A 19,681-nucleotide genomic window follows, 5' to 3' on the forward strand; every position below is an offset into this window, starting at 1 on the left:
CATCTCAAAAATAAATAAATAAATAAATCATGGCAGGAAGCATAATAAGCTTTTTTTTTTTTTTTTTTTTTTTTGAGATGGAGTCTTGCTCTGTTGCCCTGGCTAGAGTGCAGTGGCACTGCCTCAGCTCACTGCAACCTATGCCTCTTGGGTTCAAGCGATTCTCCCACCTCAGCCTCCTGAGTACCTGGGACTACAGGTGCAGACCACCATGCCGGGCTAATTTTTTGTATTTTAGTAGAGATGGAATTTCGCCATGTTGCCCAGGCTGTTCTTGAACTCCTGAGCTCAGGCAATGCGCCCATATTGGCCTCCCAAAGTGCTAGGATTACAGGAGTGAGCCTCTATGCCCCGGCTCACCCAGAGAGAGACTGAAAGAAACAGAAAGAGAGAGAGAGAGAGAGAAATAACTCAACCCAGTGCCCAACACATAGTAGGTACTTGATACATGTTAGCTTTTTATTTGAGTGGCTCAAAGTCATGTTTTAACCAGCCACACTACACTGCCTGCCCATCACAAAGACAAACGATTATTAACCCTTTAACATGCTACAGACAGGGAAACCAACGTCTAGCAGAGAAAATGGACCCCTGCAAGGTTTCTAAGACGGAACAGCAATCAATCAATTAATGAGTACTGTGCTGAGCCAGGAGCACGGCAACACAACTAAGGGGATTTATTAGAAATGCAGAGTCCGAGGGCCCCTGTCTTGGGCCTCTGACATTCTGAATCAGAATCTCCATTTTCACAAGCTCCCCAGGTGATCGTGTGCACATTAAAGTTTGAGAAACCCTTGTGTATAAGCCATGGATTTGTGTTCATGGGACTTAGCATCTAGGTGAGGAGTCAAGACAGCCACAGACAGCAACTGTGAACAATACCAGAGAATATGTAATTGAGACACATAGATTTTTACAATAAATACTCTAAAACTTTAAAGATGAGGCCTTGTGGTGAACCTAGAAAAGAGGGGAGATTTTGGTGATTTGGACAGAAAACTGTGTGCAAAGAGCTTTGTATTAGGATAGCTTCTTAGGCAAGTTGCTTGATCTCACTTCTGTTTTTTTGTTTTGTTTTGTTTTTTTTGAGACGGAATCTCGCTCTGTCACCCAGGCTGGAGCGCAGTGGTGCGATCTGGCTCACTGCAACCTCTGCTCCCAGGTTCAAGTGATTCTCCTGCCTCAGCGTCCTGAGTAGCTGGGATTACAAGTGTGTGCCATCACACCCGGCTGATTTTTGTATTTTTATTAGAGATGAGGTTTCACCATGTTGGCCAGACTGGTCTCAAACTCCTGACCTCAGGTGATCCACCCACCTCGGCCTCCCAAAGTGCTGAGATTACAGGCATGAGCCACCGCACCTGCCTGTTCTCTTGTTAAATCAGAGATTAAACTTTAACATAATGGACACTCTAGAATTCTAGAAGTAGGATGGTGAAAATGCAGTGGGATGAGTACCTGTCCCACCTGTGGGCACCTGTGGGCCTGGATAAGCGAGAAATCCCACCTAAGAAGAGGAGTAGAGGGGGCCACTGGAAAGTCCCAGCAAACAAGACAACAATGTTAACAATTGAACTCAAGCACTCTCCATGGCCTGTTGAATGTTTTCTGTGGAAACTGGTCCAGATGCACATGCACACAACACCTGATAGAAACTGGGAGGTATTTAAGCCCCTTAGCGCAGAGTCTGCAATCACAAGTCTCAGTGGTAATCAAAAGGTGATCAAGAAAAGCTTTTGCTGGCCTTCCTGGACTTGCCTCCTTGCCTGCAGAAACCTAAAGTACCTGCCAGTCCTTCCTCTATCTGATCTGGCCAAACTTCCTATCTTCGTCCTTCCTTTCTTTGTCTAAAGCTCCCTGTGACCTTTAGGATAAGTCTTTAAAAGTATTAAAACATCCTACATTGTAGCCAAGCTTACCATCTATTGGTAATAGATTTCTTTGCAAATGGGCCCTTTCACATATTAGCTAGGACACAAACTCCACTGCCCACCAGCTCTCTACCTTGGTATACTGCATTTCTTGCAATTTGAATTTATATAACTGTAACTTCTATTTCAGGACACTAAAAAATGCACCTGCTATTTGCCTGAGGGACCAGAGACGTGTGGAAAGTTTAACAGTAGCAGCCCACAACATGTACCACTGGCAGCTGGACTTTCACTGAATTTCTACATTGCAACCAAAGGTCAAGACAATGGTGAATCATGGAAAGACTTCAACTTTGAAAGCCTTACAAACAAAAGAGAGAGGATGCATTTGTTCAAAATACTGGCTTTTCTTTCCAAAAATTTTTCCATTTTACACTAGGAGCTTCTTTTCAAACGCTGCACAAAACAGTTACAAACCAACAGCTATCACTTCCCTTGCTTTAATATCCATTTCCCTTTGGCCATCTCATGTGAATCAAATTTCCAACAGCAAAAACAGAGTGATGTTTGCCTTTCTGAATTCCAGTGTACTGCTTTCACATACCGAGGTTCCATTGCCTTATGACCCACAAAGATTAATGATCAGAAAATCAGAGTAAAGTTTTAAAATACTCCCATCTTGTGGCAGTTTTGAAATATGGCAACCTGAATATGACAGCCCTGACTTATTAGTCCTTATTGTTCATTTGTCCCTCTGCTGTAGATAAGATTCCAGTAAAGTCAACACACCTGGATGGAGAAAGTTCTAAAACCATCAAGGAAGTGGAAAACTTGTAAACTAAAATCTACAAAACATTAGGCTGGGTGCAGTGGCTCTTGTCCAAGCACTTTAGGAGGCTGAGTTGAGAGGATCACCTGAGGCCAGAAGTTAGAGACCAGCCTGGGCAACATAGCAAGACCCTGTCTCTACAAAAAATAAAAATTAACTGAGCGTGGTGGTACACACCTGTTGTCTCAGCTACTCAGGAGGCTGAGGCAGGTGGATAGCTTGAGCCCAGGAGTTCAAGGCTGCAGTGAGCTATAATCATGCCACTGTACTCCAGCCTAGGGGAGAAAGCAAGGTCCTGTCTCTGGAAAAAAAAAAAAAAAATTAGAATTAAAAAAAAAAAAAGCACCACTGGTTATTACCACCACAACCAGTAGCTAGTCATGGGTCCCTCTAGTTTTTTACCCAGCTATCATCATAATGTATCTGTTTTACTTTTTACATTGCTTCTATATATTTTCCATGTTTCTACAAGGTCTTCATTGTCAAATGGACTGTCAGGCATCTGAGGACACCATCAATTATTTATTTATTTATTTATTTATTTATTTATTTATTTATTTATGTTTGAGATGAAGTCTCACTCTGTCGCCCAGGCTGGAGTGCAGTGGTGCTTTCTTGGCTCACTGCAACCTCTGCCTCCCAGGTTCAAGCAACTCTAGTGCCTCAGCCTCCAGAGTAGCTGGGATTACAGGCATGCGTCACCACACCTGGCTAATTTTTGGCTGGTCTTTAACTTTGGCTAATTTGATGGGGTTTCACCATGTTGGCCAGGGTGGTCTCAAACTCCTGACCTCAGGTGATCTGCCTGCCTCAGCCTCCCAAAGTGCTGGGATTACAGGTGTGAGCCACCGCACCCAGACAATTTTTATTACATTTTTTTCAAATATTTGTTTTATGTTCCACTTGGACCTTAATCTGTTTTTGTTTTCACCTAATGTATAGTGTTATATGTTTCTCATGTGAAAAAATTTAAAAATTTAAAAATGTCAGCCGGGCGTGGTGACTCACACCTATAATCCCAGCACTTTGGGAGGCCGAGGTGGGAAGATTGCTTGTCTCAAAAAAATAAAAATTTAAAAATTTAAAAATGGACTTGTCTTGAAAACAAACAAAAAATCCTTTAGAATATTATAGAAGCTCTTGAACTTTATTACTCAGAAGTTTTTACTTTACTTTCAGTAGTGTTTTATCAAGTGTTCAAAAAGCTCAAAGCACCACGACCTAGTCTTTAGTCTATCCACTAGGTTTTCCTGTGGTTAGTCTCATCCTGGTCAAATTTTGAATAATTTAAAACAAAGCTACAAAAAAAAAAAAAAAACATCTGAAGCCCTGCACTTAAAATCTGAGGTATTTTTACTTCATAAAACCTAACATTATTCCATTCTCTGAGGCCTGGTACCTTCAGGTCTTGTAGCCTCCGTGGTGACTACTGAATAACGATGGGTTTACATGCCCATTTTCTGCACCAGACTCTGAGCCCCTCAAGGGCAGGTGAACTTGTTAACCTTTGGACCTCTGGCTCCTAGCCCAGAGCCTGGCTGAATTCCTACTGAACTGTGGCCAATATTATAAGATTTAGTGTTTATTTGTCTCTGACATTTTCCTGTGGCCACCTGTATTCTCTCCACCATCTCAGGACAATGAACCCAAGGACAGACACCAGCATTTATACTTCTATTATAATTTTTATTGATTATGAATTAGGAAAAGTGTTACCTTCGCCTCCAGGAGGATAAGATTCTCACATCCAAAGAGCAGAAAAGCATGACTAAGAGGCATAGCAAACTAATCTTTAGATATCTATTCAGGTGTCCCTGACAGGCCATGAAATTATCCTGGTCTCACAGGCCTAAGCCTCAAAAGAAGTGAATTGGAAAACTCTTTAGAGAGCGTCCCCAAATCATGGACTTCCTTATATTCCTTTTCCTTCTTCCATTCATACTAAAGCGTGTTGTTTTAAACTGTAAGTTCTTTGCTTAAATTTTTATTTCCTAGTTTTTCCAAATATATAATTAACATACAAAATATGTTTTAATGGAGAGATAGGTAGAAAGAGAGAGGAAGAAAGAAAGAAAGAAAAAGAATGAAAGAAAGAAAGAAAAAAGAATGAAAGAAAGAAAGAAAGAAAGAAAGAAAGAAAGAAAGAAAGAAAGAAAGAAAGAAATCCCGTAAGTCTGATGTTTGCCGAATTTACTGGAAATAAAAAGAGTAAGTTGGAGAATAATCCAATTCTTGTTATCTGATAAAAATGGAATATATTCTATTCAATATAAACTACTGTCAAAACTCTTCAAAGATATTACATGCGGACATGGGGCAAATGTATTAAGACTTGACAAGCAGTTATAGTCAATTCCACAATTCCTTGACAGGAAGTTGTGTCTGCCAGATTGCTTCTAAAGAAAGGTCATGATTTGGAATCTGGTTGTTAACTGTTTTCATACTAATCTTCCCAAGCTCTTGTAATAATGGACAAAGTTTATTAACTTTATTACCTTCTGCATTTTGTGGAGAGAAAATACCAGCTCAAGTTTGCGTAATGAATGTAGAGTTAAGGTAAGACAAGGGCTCTTGATGGCCACCTTACTGCTCCACTTGAGGGAGAAAATAAGTGTGAAAAGGACTCAATTAATAATATTCCACCAGGTGCGGTGGCTCAGGCCTGTAATCCCAGCACTTTGGAAGGCCAAGATGGGAGAATCACTTGAATCCAGGAGTTTAAGACCAGCCTGGTCAACATTGCGAGACCACATATCTATTTTATAAAAAGTTTTAAAAAATAAAAAACAACAACAACAGCAATAAAAAACAATGTTCAGCTCATCAGTCCTCCTTTTTTTTTTTTCTTTTTTCTTAGAGACAGGGTCTCGCTATGTTGGCCAGGTTGGTCTCAAACTCCTGGCCCCAAGCAATCCTCCTGTCTCAGCCTCCCAAAGTACTAGGATTATAGGCAAGAGCCACCACACCCAGCCCAGTTCTCCATCGTGATTGCAAACTGGAATCACTTGGGGAACTTTAAAAAAACACTTCTGGCCGGGCACGGTGCTCACGCCTGTAATCCCAGCACTTTGGGAGGCCGAGGCGGGTAGATCACCTGAGGTCAGGAGTTCGAGACCAGCCTGGCCAACATAACAAAACCCCGTCTCTATTAAAAATACAAAAAAATTAGCCGTGCATGGTGGCGGGCACCTGTAATCTCAGCTACTTGGGAGGCTAAGGCAAGAGAATCACTTGAACCTAGGAGGTGGATGTTGCAGTAAGCTCAGATCATGCCATTGCACTCCAGCCTGGGCAACAAGAGCGGAACTCTGTCTCAAAAACAAAACAAAATAAAAAAACACTGCTGGCCCCACTCCCAGAGAGTCTGTTGTAATTGGTCTAAAAGACAGCATTTTCAAAGTTCCTTGGGTGATTTTCGTGTATAGCCAGGTTGAGATTCACCGTCTCTGAAGGCCCAAACACACACTTTGCCCAACTTAATATGACTTATTTAAGATCATCAATTGCTAACTGTCTTCTTGAAGTAATTTTCAGATAATCTACTCTTGTGCTAACTGCTCTGAGTGAAAGGACACCTTACCTTGTTTCTTACTACTTAGGGACCAACACAAGGTCAATATTCCTTGACCTTGAGGGTCAATATTTAAATATTAACTATTAACAATATTTAACTATTTAACTATTCCATTAATATTTATCTATTTAACTATTCTATTAACTATTCCATTAATATTTAACTATTCCATTAATATGTATCCTAATCAAAAAGCCATTTTAAAAATGAGTCTTTCAGTAACTTATTTATATACTATAGCTTAATACCTTCTACCGCTCTACTTAACTACTTAATTCCTTGCAAAATGTCTCATTTTCTTGATCCTGAAAAGAATTTCTAATTGCTTGAGCTATAGGTAAGGTTAAAGATACTCAGTTAGGATCTGTTATGCTAAATGTGAAATCAGCTATGTCTAGTCACACAAAACTCATCTAATTTCATTCTCCTCAACACTTGGTGCTAACTAACTGAAAACCTGATGGCTAAAAGGGAGCTCTAGCTCTTCTTTTTTAAAACTGGCTCTAGTTCCTCTTTATCTGAATCTTCATTTCATTGGACGTACCCAAGGCATAGGCATTTTTATCAAATACCTTGGTCAAAATCAACTTGCATACATGAACATTACTGATATGATGGCAAAGAACACAAACCAAAGAGGTGAACAAACAGTGAAACTAGTCTTTTAAAATAAGTAATTGTTTCTACAGGAATCTAGAATTTCAGGTACTGTAATTCAAAACCAAGCACTTACATTTTCTAGGAGGCAAACAGCAGCAGGATTCCCATGAAATGCTCTTGCTGTGAATGCATCTACTATGAAAATAGGAAGCTTCATTTTCCTTGCAAGCTGTTTCTGCAAGTTCTCAAAATTGCTGGTAGTCTGCTTTATGTCTTCTTCTTGGAAAAGAAAATAAAAAAGTTAATGTTTTACTTGGTGTCCAGACGCAAAGAACAGTTCCCAGATACAAAGTCCAGCAATTATTCAAACATACTACATTTAAAGAGATATAATCCCCTAACTTCTTTTTTCTTTTTTTGAGATGGAGTCTTGCTCTGTTGCCCAGGCGGGAGTGCAGTGGCACCGATCTCGGCTCACTGTAACCTCCGCCTCCCCGGTTCAAGCGATTTTCCTGCCTCAGCCTCTCAAGTAGCTGGAATTACAGGCACCTGCCACCACGCTTGGCTAATTTCTGTGTTTTTAGTAGCATCAGGTTTTCACGGTGTAGGCCAGGCTGGTCTCGAACTCCTGACCTCAAGTGATCTGCCCTCCTCGGCCTCAAAAAGTGCTGAGATTACAGGCATGAGCCACTGTGCCTGGCCAATCCTCTAACTTTTTAAAACCTCTAAAATGAAATTCATTTTAAAATACTGGTTAAATTGATTTTTTCCATATTTTGTATTGACTTTTCATATTATACATAGAACTTAGCAGCATAATCATAGTCTTTCTTAGAGTAGCCAGAACTAGCTTAGGATCTGTTTTTTTTGTTTTTTTTGTTTTTTTTTTGAGACGGAGTCTCGCTCTGTCGCCCAGGCTGGAGTGCAGTGGCGCGATCTTGGCTCGCTGCAAGCTCCCCCTCCAGGTTCATGCCATTCTCCTGCCTCAGCCTCCCGAGTAGCTGGGACTACAGGTGCCCGCCACTGCACCCGGCTAATTTTTTGTATTTTTAGTAGAGATGGGGTTTCACCATGTTAGCCAGGATGGTCTCGATCTCCTGACCTCGTGATCCACCTGCCTCGGCCTCCCAAAGTGTTGGGATTACAGGTGTGAGCCACCACGCCCGGCCGCCTAAGCTCTGCTTTTAATGAAGTGCATGAAACATACAAGAGGCATGTATGTTGCTTACAGTCTCCCAAAGAATATTATTACCATTTTTTAAAAGAATGCATTTTTTTCTAATTAAAAAATATGCTCATTATAAAAAAACTTGGAAAATAAAGACCCATAAGTGCACAAATTGGCAATAACATTATTAATGTTCTGGATGTACAGCTTTTATCAGAAGTTTTACCCTCTTAACAGTAAATTGGCCCTCTGTATTCACAGAGGATAGATCCCAGGACTCCCTGAGGATACTATACTCCCACAGATGCTCAAGTCCCTTTTATAAAATAGCATAATTTCAGGGCCATTCCAATACAACTGGAAAATACTGTATAGCATGAATATTTTCTAAAGACACCAAATGCTTCAAAACATCCTTTTAATAGATTTACATTTATGGATATGCTATAAGTTGTTAAACCATATCCCTTTGGGTGAATATTTAAGTTGTTTCTAATTTTTCACTTGTAAAGACAATGCAGTGATCAAACCTGTTGAATGTAAATTTTCTTCTGTGTTTCTGATTCTTTTATATATATTCCTAAAAGTGAAATCCCTGGGTCAAAGTGTACAAGTGTTTTAACTTAAATAGTTAAATTTATCTGCAGAAAAAGTATACCAATTTAGACAGTATATGAGAGTGTCCGACCATTGCTAATCTGAAAGATTTTAAAATATCTTGTTTTCATTTGCATTTCTTAGATTATTCTTTTTTCTTTCTTTCTTTCTTTTTTTTTTTTTTGAGACAGTGTCTTACTCTGTCACCCAGGCTGGACTGCAGTGGCACAATCTCCACTCACTGCAACCTCTGCCTCCTGGGTTCAAGCGATTCTCATGCCTTAGCCTCCCAAGTAGCTGGGATTACAGGCACATGCCACCACACTTGGTTAATTTTTTGGTATTTTTTGTAGAGACGGGGTTTCGCCATGTTGGCCAGGCTGGTCTGGAACTCCTCACTTAAGTGATCCTCCCACCTAGGCCTCCCAAAGTGCTGGGATTACAGGCGTGCCCCCCTGCACCTGGCCTGCATGGTGTGTGTGTGTGTGTGTGTGTGTGTGTGTGTGTGTGTGTGTGTGCTGAGACCATTCTCTTGAATTTTAATCTTGGTTCCATTTACCAAGAAAGCTTCCTTGTCCAAATGGCTTAGTCATTAAACCTGCCCATGGATGTGCCTGGGGAGAGTGATGTATATTTGTCCCTCTGTAATAGTCTTAGTTTATTTACAGTTTTCCTGTCACTGCAGATTCCTGTTATTCTGTAGCTGTTAGCACAAAAGAACCCACTTCATGGCCTGGCGCAGTGGCTCACGCCTGTAATCCCACCACTTTGGGAGGCCAAGGCAAGCAGATCACTTGAGGTCAGGAGTTAAACCAGCCTGGCCAACGTGGTGAAACCCATCTCTATCAAAAATATGAAAAAATTAGCCAGGTGTGGTGGCTCGTGCCTATAATCCCAGCTACTTGGGAGGCCGAGGCAGGAGAATCACTTGAACCTGGGAGGCAGAAGTTGCAGTGAGCCGAGATCGTGCCACTACACTCCAGCCTGGGCAACAGAGTGAGATTATGTTTCAAAAAAAAAAAAAAAGAACCCACTTCACTCTTGCTTATAACTTCTGCCTCAAAACTAGGCTACTCATTAATAAATATCAGTTTAGTTCTTTGAAAAAAATAAATATTGGCCAGGCGTGGTGGCTCACATCTGTAATCCTAGCACTTTGGGAGGCCGAGGCGGGCAGATCACGAGGTCAGGAGATCAAGACCATCCTGGCCAAGATGGTGAAGCCCCATCTCTACTAAAAATATAAAAATTAGCTGGGCATGGTGGCACATGCCTGTAATCCCAGCTACTAGGGAGGCTGAGACAGGAAAATCACTTGAAACAGAGTCGGAGGTTGCGGTGAGCCGAGATCACGCCACTGCACTCCAGCCTGGTAACAGAGAGAGACTCCGTCTCAAAAAAAAAAAAAGAAAGAAAGAAAGAAAAAGAAAATATAAATATGTAGGCCAGGCATGGTGGCTCACACCTGTCATCCCAACACTTTGGGAGACTGAAGTGGGTGGATCACTTGAGGTCAGGAGTTCGAGACCAGCCTGGCCAACATGGTGAAACCCCGTCTCTATTAAAAATACAAAAATTAGCCAGGCATGATAGCAGGCACCTGTAATCCCACCTACTCGGGAGGCTGAGGCAGGAGAATCGCTTGAACCTGGGAGGCTGAGGTTGCAGTGAGCTGAGATTGTACCACTGCACTCCAGCCTGGGTGACAGAGAGACATTCTGTCTCAAAAAAAAAAAAAAAGAAAAAAGAAAATAATAGAGTACTGGCATTCAAAGTGTATCCAAACACCATCTACTTTTTTTTCAGTTGGTGAAAAGAAAATAAGTATCAAAAAGAATTACGAAGTGTAAATAAAATGTTTTAAATCAAAATTTGAAAGAAAATTTTTCTTTTTACTTTGTTTATGGTTTCTTTTAATTGACAGATAAAATTATATTTATCATGTACAATATAATGTTTTGAAGTATATATATAAACACATTGTGAAATGGTTAAATCGAGCTAATTAACAAATGCATCACCTCACATAATTATTATTTTTGTGATTAGAACACTTAACATCCACTCTCTTTGCATTTTTCAAGAATACAGTATATTAACTATAGTCATGATGCTATACAATAGCTCCCTTGAACTTATTCCTCCTATCTACTGTAATTATGTATCCTTTGGCCAGATCTCCCCAACCACTCCCCTCCCCAGCCACCCCCACCTCTGACAACCACCATTCTACTCTCTACTTCTACGATGTCAACTTCCTTAGATTCCTCACTGCGTGAGATTATGCAGTATCTGTCTTTCTGTGTTTGGCTTATTTCACTTAGCATAATGCCTTCCAGGTTCACCCATGTTGATGCAAATGATGGGATTTCTTTCTTTTTTATGGCTGAATAATATTCTATTGCATAAATATAGACACTCCTCTACTTTTGATGGGGTTACATCTCAATAAACCCATTGTAAGTTAAAAATATCATAAGTTGAAAATACATTTAACACACCCAACCTACCAAACAATATAGCTTAGCCTAGCCTACCTTACACATGCTCAGAACACTTACATTAGCTTTCAGTTGGGCAATCATCTAACACAAAGCCTATTTTATAATAAAGTGCTGAATATCTCATGTAATTTATTGCATACACTACTGAAGGTAAAAAGCAAAATGGTTGTATGGGTACACACCATTAACATACACCGCTGAAAGCACACTGGGCTTTCAGTGTGTTTTCAGTTTGAAGTATTGAACTAAAATTGGCCGGGCGCGGTGGCACACGCCTATAATATCAGCACTTTGGGAAACCGAGGCAGGTGGATCAAGTCAGGAGTTCCAGACCAGCCTGGCCAACATGGTGAAACCCCATCTCTACTAAAAATACAAAAATTAGCTGGGCGGCCGGGTGCAGTGGCTCATACCTGTAATCCCAGCACTTTGGGAGGCTGAGGCGGGTGGATCACAAGGTCAGGAGATCAAGACCATCCTAACACAGTGAAACCCCATCTCTACTAAAAATACAAAAAAGTAGCCGGGCGTGGTGGCAGGCACCTGTAGTCCCAGCTACTTGGGAGGCTGAGGCAGGATAATGGCATGAACCTGGGAGGTGGGGCTTGCAGGGAGCTGAGATCGCGCCACTGCACTCCAGCCTGGGTGATAGAGTGAGACACCGTCTCAAAAAAAAAAAAAAAAATTAGCTGGGCATGGTGGCGCATGCCTGTAGTCCCAGCTACTCGGGAGGCTGAGGCAGGAGAAGCACTTGAACCCAGGAAGCGGAGACAGCAGTGAGCCAAGATCATGCCACTGCACTCCCACCTGGGTGACAGAGTGAGACCCTGCCTCAAAAAAAAAAAAAAAAAAAAAAAAAGAATAACTGATAGAAAGCACTAGGGTGCCAACATTTGTTGATGGTTTGGCAGGCATAGTGTTTTTTAGGAAGATGGCAAATATTGGTTGTTTACCCCCATAATCGTGTGGCTGGCTGGGAGTGCAGCTGGCTGCCACTGTCCAGCATTGTGGGAAAGTATTGTACCACACATCAGTAGCCTGGGAATAGATCAAAATTCAAAATTCAAAGCACTGTTTCTGCTGAATGCATATTGTTTTCCCACCATCATAAAGTCAAAAAATCATAAGTCAAAGTATCATAAGTCAGGGACCATCTGTATACCACATTTTCTTTATCCATTCATTGAGGAACAGTTAGGTTGATTCCACATCTTGGCTATTGTGAATATTGCTGCAATAAACACAAGAATGCAGATATTTCTTCAATGTACTGCTTTTTACACCCAGTAGTGGAATTGCTGAATTACACGGTTAGTTCTATTTTCAATTTTTTGAGGCACTTCCATTCTATTTTCTGTAATGGCTATACTAATTTACATTCCAGCCAACAGTGTGTAAGGGTTCCCTCTTCTCCATGTCCTCACCAACACTTGTTATCTTGTGTCTTTTTTTATAATAGTCATTCAACAGAAGTTAAGTGATATCTCATTGTGGTTCTGATTTGCATTTCCCTGATGATTAGTGATACTGAGCATTTTATAATATAGCTATTGGCGGGCGCGGTGGCTCACGCTTGTAATCCCAGCACTTTGGGAGGCCGAAGCGGGCGGATCACGAGGTCAGGAGATCGAGACCACAGTGAAACCACGTCTCTACTAAAAATACAAAAAAATTAGCTGGACGTGGTGGCGGGCACCTGTAGTCCCAGCTATTCGGAGAGGCTGAGGCAGGAGAATGGCGTGAACCCGGGAGGCGGAGCTTGCAGTGAGCCGAGATTGCGCCACTGCACTCCAGCCTGGGAGACAGAGCGAGACTCCGTCTCAAAAAAAAAAGAAAAAAGAAAAAAAATATATATATATATAGCTATTGGCCATTTGTGTATCTTCTTTAGAGAAATGTCTATTTGGATACTTTGCCTTTTGTCCATTTTTTAATAGGGTTATTGGGTTATTTGGGGGCTTTTTGTTATTGATTTTCTTTCTTTTTGTTATTGAGTTTCTTTCCTCTTTTTTTTTTTTTTTTTTTTCAGGCAAGGTCTCACTCTGTCACCCAGGCTGGAGTGCAGTGGTGCAATCAATCACAGTTCACTGCAGCCTTGACCTCCCCAGGCTCAGGTGATTCTCCCACCTCAGCCTGCCGAGTAGCTGGACTACAAGCATGCACCACCACGCCTGACTGACTTTTGTATTTATTGTAGAGAGGGGGTCTCGCCATGTTGCCCAAGCTGGTCTCAAACTCCTGGGCTCAAGCAATCTGCCTGCTTTGGCCTGCCAAAGTGCTAGGATTACAGGCTTGAGCCAACGCAGCAGGCCGAGTTTCTTATATTTTTTGAATATTAATCCCTTATCAGATGTATAATTTGCAAATATTTTCTCCCATTCCATACTTTGTCTCTTCATTCTGTTGTTTCCTTTGCTGTACAGAAGCTTTTCAGTTATGTAATCCCATTTGTCTATTTTTTGTTTTGTTGCCTGAAGAAAATTAACCTCTAAATTAGTTTCATCTAGCTACTAATATAGATCTATTCAAATACAATATATGTAGTGTTCAACTACTTTGTGTTCACTTTTATGCATACTTCCTGGATGTCACAGAAACTCGCCTTTGTTAAGATGTTCATAGGCTAGTTCTAAATTCCTCAACCAGATTTATGTTCAAACAACTGATGTTTGGGAATTTTTTCACTTTTCTGCTAAAATTTAGGATTCTCATATTATCATCATGATTTACCATTTACCAAACAAATTTTATGAAAACACTTTCGTGTTAAGATCCGCATTCTTGCTCCTCAAAAGCTCAAGGGCCTGGAAGGGACTTCAGAAAATAGATTATAAATTGATATTAAGATGCTTTCTAAATAAGAAAACATAGTTCAGTACTTTGCAGTGGTAAAACCTTTACCATATGCCAAAAAAAGACAACAACAACAACAACAAAAAACCCTTTTCCATATGCCAAAAATTGTTTAGGTTCTTTCTACCGCTCTATTAAGGAAGCCGTACTTGACAATCCAATTGAACTGGAGGTTTATATTTTAAACTTATAATTTTTATTTTTATTTTTACTTATTTATTTACTGTGGAGACAAAGTCTCACCCTGTCACCTAGGCTGGAGTGCAGTGGCACAATCTTGGCTCACTGCAAACTCTGCCTCCCAGGTTCAAGCGATTCTCCTGCCTCAGCCTCCCGGGTAGCTGGGACTACAGGCGTGCACCACTGTGCCCAGCTAATTTTTGTATTTTTAGTAGAGATGGGTTTCACTATGTTGGCCAAGCTGGTCTCAAACTCCTTACCTCAGGTGATCCACCCACCTCAGCCTCCCAAAGTGCTGGGATTACAGGCGTGAGACACCACACCTAGCCTAAACTTAGAATTTTCAGTTTCACAGTTAAAGACTTATGAATCTTTTTATAAAGCACTGGTGGAGTTTTGCTCTATCTTGAAATTAACGGGGAAAACTTGGCCCACATATTCTTTACGAAAAGATATTATCTGTCACTCTTGCCCTAGTTGATCCTCTCTCCCCAGCTACATGATAGCCTTGAGAACCACCATCCTGCAATCACCTGATAGCTACTAGAAGGGACAGGATGTGGTTGAAGTCTCTTCAAAGCTGCATTCATAGAGAATTGTCATTTGACTTGTCTGGTAGTTCCCTGGAAGACCTGCACTAACAAGGTTTGTCTTTTTTTTTTTTCTTTTTGAGACAGAATCTCACTCTGTCACCCAGGCTGGAGTGCAGTGGCGCGATCTCGGCTCACTGCAACCTCCGCCTCCCAGGTTCAAGCAATTCTCCTGCCTCAGACTCCTAAGTAGCCGGGATTACAGGAGCACAACACCACACCAGGCTGATTTTTGTATTATTTTTAATTTTAATTTTATTTATTTATTTATTTGAGACAGAGTCTCGCTCTATTGCCCAGGATGGGGTGCAATGGTACGATCTTGGCTCACTGCAACCTCCACCTCCTGGGTTCAAGCGATTTTCCTGCCTCAGCCTCCCAAGTATTTGGGATTACTGGCGCCCACCACCATGCCCGGCTAGGTTTTGTATTTTTAGTTGAGACGGGGTTTCGCCATGTTGGTCAGGCTAGTCTCAAACTCCTGACCTCAGGTGATCTGCCCGCCTCAGCCTCCCAAAGTGCTGGGATCACAGGCGTGAGCCATCGCGCCCGGCCATGGCTTGTCTTTATTGACCTGGGTCAAAGCTCACCCAACACAAACAGCCTTTCCTCCAGGGTTGTTTGTCAAAAACAAACAGCAACTGTTTAATAGCACCATGGCTGCCTGAGTCAGTGAATAATAGCTAAAGCAAATGATAGGCTAATCAAAAGTTGATAAGGAATAGCAAGGGAATGAGATGTCCAGAAGGGGTTTTGAAAAGTTCTGATGACCAGGCATGGTGGCTTGTGCCTGTAATCCCAGCACTTTGGGAGGCCTAGAAGGGTAGATGACTTGAGGTCAGGAGTTCAAGACCAGCCTGGCCAACATGGTGAAACCCTGTCTCTACTAAAAATACAAAAATCAGCTGAGCATGGTGGTGTGTGCCTGTTATCCCAGCTACTCAGGAGGCTGAAGCAGGAGAATTGCTTGAACCTGGGAGGTGGAGGTTATAGTGAGCCAAGATTGCACCACTGCACTCCAGCCTGGTGAGAGTGTGTCTCCAAAAAAAAAAAGAAAAAAAAAAAAAGCTCTGACATAGTCTTGAGAATCTAGAAGGCAAGATACATACCTAGGGCTCTGCATATATCCTAGGACTGTGTGCATGCAGAAAACCTGAAGAAACCCTAAGCTCTCACCTCTGACTGAGACCGAGGGGTTTTGTGCAAGCAGAAAGTGAAAGGTAAGGCAGAGTTACTACCTGTCTGCCTGAATATCAAGGGTGTGCCCCAGCATGCACAACTGAGTCCATCAGCAAAGACTGAGAGACATATTGACTCCAGGAACGTAAGAAAATCTCTGTCTAATCATTAGCTGATGCTAATCTAACATACTAGTGTCTTCAACGGCCACACACAACAAAGAATACAGACTTTAGAGAAAGTTCAGAAAAGTCACTAAAGAACTTACAATAACAAAATGGTGAAGGGAAGAATCTGATTTCCAGAGGTAGCACAGTATATTATCTAAAATTTCCAGATTTCAACAACAAAAAAGAGGTGTGTATAGAAACAAGAAAGTATACCATACAAAGAATAAACAGTAGTTAATAAAAACTGTCCCTGAGGGAGTCCCAATGTCGGGCTTACTAGACAAGAACATTAAATCAGCTGTTTTAAATACCTTCCAAAAAACAAAAGGAAACCAAGTCTAAAAAACTAAAGCAAAGTATGAGAAGCATGTCTCACCATATAAACAATATTAATAAAGAAATTATTATTATTATTTTTTTTGAGACGGAGTCTTGCTCTATCGCCCAGGCTGGAATGCAGTGGCCTGATCTCGGCTCACTGCAAGCTCTGCCTCCGGGGTTCACGTCATTCTCCTGCCTCAGCCTCCCGAGTGGCTGCGACTACAAGTGCCTACCACCACGCCCGATTAATTGTTTTTGTATTTTTTTTAGTAGAGATGGGGTTTCACCATGTTAGCCAGGATGGTCTCGATCTCCTGACCTCGTGATCCACCCGCCTTGGCCTCCCAAAGTGCTGGGATTACAGGTGTGAGCCACCGCGCCCAGCCAAGAAATTATTTTTTAAAAGAGAACCAAGTAGAAGTTGTAGAGATTGAAAAGTATAACAATGGAAATGAAAAATTAATTAGAGAGGTCCAACAGCAGGTTTAAGCAAGCAAAAGAAAAGGCCAGTGAACTTGAAAATAAGTTAATTGAGATTATTCAGTTTGAGAAACAGAAAAAGGAATGAAGACAAATTATAAGAGCCTCAGAGATCTCTGGGACGTCATCAAGTATACCACTATATGCATAAAGAGAGTCCCAGAAATGGAAAAGAGAAAGTGGCAGAGAAATTACTTGAAGAAATAAATGGCCAAAAACTTATCATATTTGATGAAAAACATTAATCTATGCAGCAAAGAAACACAGCAAACTCCAAGTATTATAGAATAAACTCAAAGAGACAAACACCTAGACATGCAATAATCTAACTGCAGAAAGAAAATGACTGAATTGGTGGGGTGCAGTGGCTCATGCCTGTAATCCCAGCACTTTGGGAGGCTGAGAAGGGCAGATTGCCTGAGCTCAGGAGTTCAAGACCACCCTGGGCAACACGGTGAAACCCTGTCTCTACTAAAATACAAAAAATTAGCCAGGCATGGTGGCATTCGAATGTAGTCCCAGCAGCTCAGGAGGCTGAGGCACAGGAATCACTTGAGACCGGAGGTGGAGGTTGCAGTGAGCTGAGATCATGGCACTGCACTCCAGCTTGAGCTACAGAGTAAGACTCCATCTCAAAAAAAGAGAAAACAACAGAATCTTGAAACCAGCAAGAGAGACATAATTCATCATGTAAAATGGATCTTCAATAAGATTAACAGCTGGTTTATCAGTAGAAACTATGGATGCCAGAAGGCAGTAAAATGATATACTCAAAGCAAGAATATAGACCAAAAGAACAACTGTCAACCAAGAATTCTATGGCTAGCAAAACTATCATTCAAATCAAAGGTAAAATTAAGATACTTCCAGATAAACAAAAACTTGTTGCTAGAACTTGTTGCTAGTATTCCACTTCCAGAGGAAGTATTAGTGGGAGTCCTTCAGGCTAAGATGAAAGGACACTAGACAGTAACTCAAATCAACGTAAAAAAACAAAGAGCAACAAACATACAAATGGCCAATAAGCACATGAATGGGTACTCAACATCACTAATCATTAGGGAAATGCAAATCCAAACCACAATGAGACATCATCTCACAGCTTTCAGGACGGCCACTATCAAAAGAACAGAAAATGCCAGGCATGGTGGCTCACACCTGAAATCCCAGCACTTTGGGAGGCCGAGGAGGGCATCCCCTGAGGTCAGGAGTTTGAGACCAGCCTGGGCAACATGGTGAAACCCTGTCTCTACCAAAAAATATACAAAAATTAGCTAGGCATGGTCATGTGCCTGTAATCCCAGCTACTCGGGAGGTTGAGGCACGAGAGTCGGTTGAGCCCAGGAGGCGGGGGTTGCAGTGAGCCAAGATCACACCACTGCACTCCAGCCTGGGCAGTGACAGAATAAGACACTGTCCCATAAAAAACAAACAAACGAAAAAAGTTTAGAGATTTGTTGCACAATGATATGAATATACTTATTACCATTGAGCTTAACTTCAAAATGGTTAAGAGGGTAAATATAATGTTATGTGATTTTTACCACAATAAAAAAATAAAGTAAGGCTGGGCGCGGTGGCTCACGCCTGTAATTCCAGCACTCTGGGTGGCCGAGGTGGGCAGATCACGAGGTCAGGAGATTGAGACCATCCTGGCTAACACAGGGAAACCCCGTCTCTACTGAAAATACAAAAAATTAGCCAGGCGTGGTGGCGGGCACCTGTAGTCCCAGCTACTCGGGAGGCTGAGCCAGGAGAATGGCGAGAACCCAGGAGACGGGGTTTGCAGTGAGCCAAGATCAAGCCACTGCACTCCAGGCTGGGCAACAGTGTGAGACTCTGTCTCTAAATAAATAAATAAATAAATAGCAGCAGTAGACCAGACAAGGTGGCTAGTGCCCATAATCCCAGCCCTTTGGGAGGAAGGTGAGAGGACTGCTTGAGGCCAGGAGTTCAAAACCAGTCTGGGTAACACAGCAAGACCCTGCCTCTATTAAAAAAAAAAAAAAAAAAAATAGCCAGGGATGGTGGCATGAAAGGCTTAGGCTGGAGGTTCCCTTGAGCTCAGGAGTTAGAGGCTGCAGTGAGATATGATCATGCCACTGCACTGTAGCCTTGGTAACAGAGATCCTGTCTCTTTTTAAAAAAAAAAAAAAAGACAATTGCATAAAGCAATAGTCATAAATCTATACTGATGCCCATAAAATGTAAAAAGATATATCTGAATGGCAAGAAAGTCACAAACAGGTGAGGTGGGAATGGAGCTATATAAGTGCAGTTTTTTTATACTATTAAAATTAAGTTTCTGTTAATCTAAACTAGATTGTTATAAACTTAAATGTTAAGTATAATTCTCCAGGCAACCGTTAGAAAATGACTCAAAATATATAGAAAATGAAGTGAGTTGGGTGCAGTGGCTCACGTCTATAATCCCAGCACTTTGGGAGGATGAGGCAAGAGAACTGCTTGAGTCCAGAAGTTCACAGCTGCAGTGAGGTATGATCATACCACTGTACTCCAGCCTGAGCAACAGAGTGAGACTTTGTCTCAAAGAAGAAGAAAGAAAGAGGAAAGAGGAAAGAAGAAAGGCAGGCAGGCAGGCAGGCAAGAAGGAAGGAAGGAAGGAAAGAAAGAGAAAAGAAAGAGAGAAAGAAAGAAAGAGAGAGAGAGAAAGAAAGAGAGAGAGAGAGAGAAAAAGAAAGAAAGAAAGAAAAGAAAGAAAAGAAAGAGAGAAAGAGAAAGAAAGAAAGAGAAGAAAGAAAGAA

The 19,681-nt window shown here is 41.5% G+C and overlaps 1 protein-coding gene across 5 annotated transcripts in view; it reads right to left on the minus strand.

Annotated features, from left to right (window-relative positions):
• The window catches only part of PBLD (phenazine biosynthesis like protein domain containing), a 53,501-nt gene that overhangs the window by 18,550 nt on the left and 15,270 nt on the right, over positions 1-19,681 (minus strand). For 3 of the 5 annotated variants that reach the window (XR_009212792.1, XR_004245387.2, XM_058436297.1), the window contains exon 2: positions 7,008-7,153. Coding sequence is in view for 2 of the 5 variants with exons in the window: in XM_058436297.1 (XP_058292280.1) it covers positions 7,008-7,091 (84 nt within the window). In the remaining 3 variants the exon portion in view is untranslated. Of the gene's footprint in view, positions 1-2,877; positions 2,911-7,007; positions 7,154-19,681 lie in introns of those variants that run through there. The other 2 variants (XR_009212793.1, XM_032138554.2) reach the window with 2 other exon arrangements.

The sequence above is a fragment of the Hylobates moloch genome, unplaced genomic scaffold (assembly GCF_009828535.3).
Source record: "Hylobates moloch isolate HMO894 unplaced genomic scaffold, HMol_V3 SCAFFOLD_3, whole genome shotgun sequence".
In the NCBI taxonomy this organism is placed as follows: Eukaryota; Metazoa; Chordata; class Mammalia; order Primates; family Hylobatidae; genus Hylobates; species Hylobates moloch.